Source organism: Belonocnema kinseyi, chromosome 8, assembly GCF_010883055.1.
Source record: "Belonocnema kinseyi isolate 2016_QV_RU_SX_M_011 chromosome 8, B_treatae_v1, whole genome shotgun sequence".
In the NCBI taxonomy this organism is placed as follows: Eukaryota; Metazoa; Arthropoda; class Insecta; order Hymenoptera; family Cynipidae; genus Belonocnema; species Belonocnema kinseyi.
In genome coordinates, this window is record NC_046664.1 from 65,788,856 (window position 1) to 65,795,563 (window position 6,708).

At 22.8% G+C, this 6,708-nt stretch overlaps 1 protein-coding gene across 2 annotated transcripts in view; it reads left to right on the forward strand.

Annotated features, from left to right (window-relative positions):
* LOC117178058 (protein dopey-1 homolog) overlaps positions 1-6,708 on the forward strand; it is a 178,781-nt gene that overhangs the window by 16,073 nt on the left and 156,000 nt on the right. For both annotated transcript variants that reach the window (XM_033369267.1, XM_033369268.1), the window contains exons 3-4: positions 1,495-1,660; positions 4,353-4,542. In XM_033369267.1, coding sequence (XP_033225158.1) covers positions 1,495-1,660; positions 4,353-4,542 — 356 coding nt within the window. The remainder of the gene's footprint in view (positions 1-1,494; positions 1,661-4,352; positions 4,543-6,708) is intronic.

Here is a 6,708-nt window from a genome sequence, read left to right on the forward strand (position 1 = left end):
CAAAATTGGATGATTTTCTTGACAAATTACAAAATTAATTTTTAAGAAAAACACACCAATTTTCAATAAATAAAGACTTTTCAGTCAAGGAAGAAACCTAAAATTATAACTGTTAATTTCAAGCCAAAAACGAATTTTCACTAAAACAGTTTAATTTTCAACCAAAGAGTTGATTTGTTAAGAAAATAATAAAATTTTCAAAAACCAGTTAAATTTTAATTAATTTTAAATTACAATAATGAACCTTTAATAAAAAAAATATACTTTTACAATGTAGTTTAACTTTAAACAAAGCAGTTACATTTTCAACCCACAAAGATAACATTTCTTCCATATGAGAAAAATTTTTGATAAAAAAAGTACTAATTTGAAAGAAATGAGTCGAATTTTTAACACAGAAAGATTTTTCATTAAAAAAAAACAACAAAATTATTGAATTTGAAAGCCAAAGACGAATTTTCTACAAAAAAATTTTAATTTTCAACTCGAAAATATTACTTAAAAATAAAGTTAACATTTAACTAAAAAAAAAAATAAAAAGACCTTGGAAAATAAATTCTCACCAAAAAAAAATGTAATGGATGACATTTCAACTAAAAAATATGAAAAATATCTGCCAAAAGATATGAATTTTTAACCAAGCTGTTGGATTTTTAACTAAAAAGAATAAATTTTCAACCGAAAACGAAAAAGTTAAATTTTCAGTCAAAACATTACTTTTCAAGAAAAAAGATCAATTTTTAATTTGTTAAAAATTCGACTGTTTTAAAAAGAAAATTCGTCCTTTGACTTGAAAGTTCAAGAATTTGGATTTATTTTGTTTTTTTCATGACTGAAAAATCTTTATTCGTTAAAATTTGTTCTTTTCCTAAAAAGTAATTTTTTTACTGAAAATTCAACTTTTCATTTCCGGTTGAAAATTACTTATTTTTAGTTGAAAATTCATCTTTTAAAGTATTTCAATTTTTTTTAGTTAAAAAGTAACTTTTTTTGAAAAGTATTAATATATTTCTTATTATAGATTCATCATTGTAATTCAAAATTCATTAAAATTAAATATTCAAGTAATTGGTTTAAAATTTAACTGTTTTACAGAAAATTCGTCTTTTGGCCTTAAAGTTTAACAATTTGGATAATTGTTGTTTCCTTCCTTGATTGAAAAGTCTTTATTAATTGAAATTGGTCTCATTTCTTAAAAATTAATTTTTTCTTGAAAATTTATCGGTTTTGTTTGAAAGCTTAACAGTTTGGTTCAAAATTCTTTTATTTTGTTGAAATTTCGTCTTTTTGGTTTGATAATGAATCTCTTTTAGCAGAAATTTTGATGTCATCGATTACATTGTTTCTTTGAGAATTCTTCTTTTTAGGTTGAAAATTTAAGTATTTGGTAAAAAAAAAAATTATTTTGTTGAAAATTGTATTATTTGGTTGATAAATCAACTCCTCGGTTACAATTGAACAATTTTCATAAAAATATGCATTTTATCCTTCCAGGACTTTTTCCGCTACTCGGCAATGCTGCCATGAACGTAAGGCCTTCTTTGCTGACCGTTTATGAAACTCATTTTGTACCTCTCGGTGAAAGATTGAGACCTGGACTGAGCGGATTTCTCAGTGGGGTTCTACCTGGTTTAGAAGAGGGTTCAGATCATTTTGATAGGTAATATTTATTAATATTTATTAGTCTGATTTTATTTATTATTATATTATTAATTCTCACTCTTATTTTATTTTTATTTTTAGAAAAAAAATATATTTACACGAAAAAAATTTGTGACATTCTTTAGAGATAGTTTTTAGGTATGAATAAAATACCCAATTTTTGAAAATAAAAAATATTTATTCTCAAAAATGTTTGTGTCTAGGATTTTTTTTCAAAATACAATAGTTTTAGCATTATTGCTACACCGAAGGTCCATTTTTTATTTGAAAAAGTCATTAGACTTTTTTATTTGTAATAATAAAATTCCATTTTTTATATTTTTGCGATTTATTTTATTAATTTATTTTTATATAGAGACTTTATTTTCAGTTTTTTTTTCAAATTTGGGATGTATTTAGAAACAATGCTTGGTTATCCTTTTTTTAATCCACTTTTTACTTATTTTTTAAAAGAAAATAAGTCTTTAGAGCGTGGAAGACTGAGATAGGCATTTGTTTATTAATTTTTTTTTATAAAATGAACAATTACTTTCAATATAAAAAAACGGTATCCACGCTTTATTTTTTCGAAAATATGCAAAAAAAAATTTAAATAAAGTCTTCTAGTGCTTTTAATCTCGAATTAGCATTTTTACACATGAATGTGTTAATAAAATAATAAAATTTCCGAAAATTTTGAAAGAAAATCTAGAAGATTTTAAAGAACAATTTTATAGTTTTGCAAAACTACAAAAATTTAGAAGAAACTCAAATACGTTTAAGAGATATTTAAAAGTTTTTGGAAGAATAAAAAATAATTTTAAACTAAAAAAAGGTTTCAACAGATTTGAAACAAGTTGTAGATTTTTGAAAATTTCGTATACAAAATTTAGAAGCTTTTTAAGAATTTTGAAAAGTTTCAAGAGAATAAACAAAATTTTTTATTATTTCTGGGAACATTTTTAATTATTTTTTTTTTTTAATTTACTAACATTTATTTTAAGAGAGTGTTTAACGTCTCCAAACATTTCAAAAGATTTAGAAAATTCTCATAGAAGAAAAAAATTTTATTAATTTTTTTATAAAATTAGAAATTACTTTCAATTTTTAAAAAACAGTATCCAAGCATTATTTTTTCGAAAATATACAAAAATTTTTTTAATAAAGTCTTCTAGTGCTTTTAATCGCGAATTAGCATTCTTACACGTTAATTTGTTCATAAAATAATAAAAACAATTTAAAATATTTGCAAAAAAATGTGACCACTTATTTGAAAAGTGTTGTTTAAAAATTGTTGTTAAAAATTCAACTGTTTTGTAGAAAAATTGAAATTATTTAGTTTGTATTTTGAAAGATTAATTTTAAGCTTTGAAGATATCAATATAAAATACAATAATATGATTTTTTTCATGTTTGTAGGATTTAAAAAAAATCAGGAAAAATGAATTATTTCAAAAGATATTTTTAAGTTTATAATTAGAAGTAAATATTTTAAAATATATTGAAAAATTTCAAATGATTTCCTAAAATTTCGAGAAAAAATGTAGAAGATTTTAAGAACAATTTTTTAGTTTTGCAATACTACAAAAAATTCGAAAAAATTCAAATACGCTTAAGGGATATTTAAAAGTTTTTAGAAGATACAAAAATAATTTTAAACTTTAAAAAAGATTTCAACAGATTTCAAACAAGTTGTAAATTTTTGAAAATTTTCGTTTATAAAATTTAGAAGCTTTTTAAGAATTTTAAAAAGTTTCAGGAGAATAAACAAATTTTCTCAATATTTCTGGGGAAATTTTTATTTATTTTAAGAGTATTTAAAAAAGATTTCCAAAAATTTCAAAAATAAATAAAAATTTGGAAATATCTCATGATAATGCAAAATTTTTCCTAAGATTCCTGAAAATATTTAAAGTGATTCTTTAAATTGAAAAATCAAATTTTAAGAGAATATTTTTAAAGAATTTAAAACATTACAAAAAATGTTTGAAATTTTTAAAAACCAATACAAAAGATTAATAATTTTTTTTTAATTTTTCAAGCGTTTAAAATCCATTCATATTTTTTAAGTGACTCACTACAATTTTGTTAAATTCTCTAAGATAAAAAGAAATTTTTAGAAATTTTGTAGATACTTTTTCGACATATCTGAAATCAAAAATAGTTTTGAATTTTTTATTAAAAAATGATTTTCTCTTCAAGTGATAGTTTACGTAAGTTTTTTTTCTTCCTATACGGCCAAATATTTTTTGGTTGAAAATTTAATACCTTTTTTTTAAATATTGCATAAAAATTTAACTATTTTGTAGAAAATTCATGTCTTTTTGAAAATATTTAATATTTTTTGGTTGAAGATTGAACTATTTGTTTTCATTGTAGTTTCTATTTGAAATGTCTGAAATGTTTAAAAATCTTTTTGAATTTTCCTAAGAATCTTAGGAAAATTATATTTACATATCCTCAGTGGTTTCAAAATACGGGATCATTTATTTTTGAAAAATAATTACAAATTATAAATTTTATTGTCAAATAAATAATAATGCAGATATTTAAAAATAGGCTCTCGAAAGTCTCTTTGAAATTTAGTTATCTTCAATTTTGGTCCAGATAAATCTGTTTTATCTCATTCTGTGTCGGTTAAGTCATTTTTTTCAAGTTTTTTTTTTAATTTTCGAATTCTTCTAATTCTAATTGATAAAACTTGTTTTCAGGACTAATTCTCTATTAGAAAAAGTGTGCGAAGGTGTAGGCGCTGAGCACTTTTATGCGTGTTTGTGGGACTGCCTGGCCTCAAATTCTGGAATTCGATTGCCGGCAATATCTTTCGTCTTATCCCATTTCAACAAAAAGCTCCTGATGGAGGATCAGCTCTACATTATGGGAACAAAAGTGGAAATAATGGTAAACTGTTCAGTTTTTTTGTTATTGTAATACTTTTTCTTGTCGAATTAAACCAAAAAAAAAGAGTAATTTTTCGAAACATTTTCGTTTTTGGAAGAAAACTGACTGTAAAAGAGTAGATCCTGAAAAAAGGAATATTTTGAGTTATGAATATATTTTTGCGAAGATTAATAACTCTCCGGGAGAATAGGAAATACCAGTTTTTTGTGTTTTTATTAGTGTTTTTCAAAAAGGCCATTTTTCTCAAATTGCAATCCTATAAAGTCTTTTTTTTTGTGTCAAAATGACTCCTGATTTTCGGGAAAATAAAATGCTTATCACATTTAAATAATCGCTGCTAATGTATTTTTTTACTCCATCAGGGCTAAATTAGGGGCTCATTTAGTACCTAGAAGCGAAATTTTGGGCTCGGCATTTTTTAAAAAATGCATGGTACTGTCGACTTTGTATCAAGTAATAATTCCAAGGAATTTTGAAAAGTTTTAAAGGATTAAAAATATTTTATATTTTTAAAGATTCCAATGCATTTTTAATAGGTTTAAATAATTTTATTTTGAAGGGATTTCAATGAATTTGAATTATTTTAGGATACTTTCTCAAAATCCCAACGATTTTTGAAGAGATGTACAAAGTTTAGATGAATTTCAAAAGATTTGAAATATTTTTGGGTATTTTAAAAGATTCCAATGCATTTTTAATAGTTTTTAATAGGTTAAAAGTACTTAAAAGGATTAAAAATATTTTACGGTATTTTTTTAATTCCAAGGAATTTTTAAGAGATTTCAGAAGTTTAGAGGGATTTCATGTATTTTTAAGGATTTGAAATATTTTACGATATTTTAGAAGATGACAAGAAATTTTTAGTAGGTTTTCATAATTTGAAGGGATTTCAAAGGACGTGAAAGATTTCAGTTTTTTTTTTCAATTCCAAGGAATTTTTAAGAGGCACAAAAAGTTTAGATGGATTTTCAAAATATTTTTGGGTATTTAAAAAAATTCCAATGCATTTTTAATATGTTTTAAAAGATTCCAATGCCTTTTTAATAGGTATAATAATTTTAAGGGATTTCAAAGGATTTGAAATATTTCAGTTTTTCTTTAATTCCAAGGAATTTTTAAGAGATTTAAAAAGTTAAGAAGGATTCTTAAAATATTTCAAAGAATTTTAAATATTTTATTGTATTTTTAAAAATTCCAAGAGATTTTTTAATAAGTTTTAATAATTTGAAGGGATTCCAATGGAAGTAAAAGATTTGGTGGTATTTTTATAAATTACAAGGAATTTTCAAAAGCTTTAAAAAGTTTCAAGGAATTTTAAAAGATTTCAAAGAATTTCAAATACTTTAGGGTATTTTAAAAGATTCCAAGGAATGTTTAAAGTTTTCAAGAATTTTAAGAGATTTCAAAGGATTTAAACGAATTTAGAGTATTTAAAAAAATGCCAAGGAGGTTTTAAGATATTTAAAGAGTCTAAATAGATTCTTGAAATATTTCAAAGAATTTAGAATATTTAATGTTATTTTAAAAGATTCCAAGGAATTTCTATCTTGAAATATTCCAAAGCATTTTAAATATTTTATTGTATCTTGAAAAATTTCCCGAAAATTTGTTAAAAGGTTTCAATAATTTGAAGGGATTCCAAAGGATTGAAAAGATTTTGTGGTATTTTTAAAAATTACAATGAATTTTCAAAAGCTTTAAAAATCTCAAGGATTTTCAAACAATTTTAAAGGATTTAAAATATTTTAGAGTATTTAAAAAGATTTTAAAGAACTTTGAATAGAGTTTGAAAATTTGAAGTGATTATAAAGGATTGAAAAGATTTTAGGGTACTTTTAAAAATTCCTCGGAATTTTTAAAAGATTTAAAAAGTTTAGATGGATTCTTGAAATATTTCAAAGGATTTGGAATATTTTAGACTATTTGAAAAGATTTCAAGGCATTTTTAATAGTTTTCGAAACTTTTCAGGGATTATAAAGGATTGAAAAGATTTCAGGGTATTTTTAAAAATTCCAAAGAATGTTCAGAAACATTAAAAAGTTTCAAGAAATTTCAAATTATTTATACAGAAATTGTCAACATGAGAAATAGTAGGGGGGAAATGGTATATGATGCAGATGGAATACTAGAGGCTTTCAGAGACTATTTTAGGAGACAATTCGGAG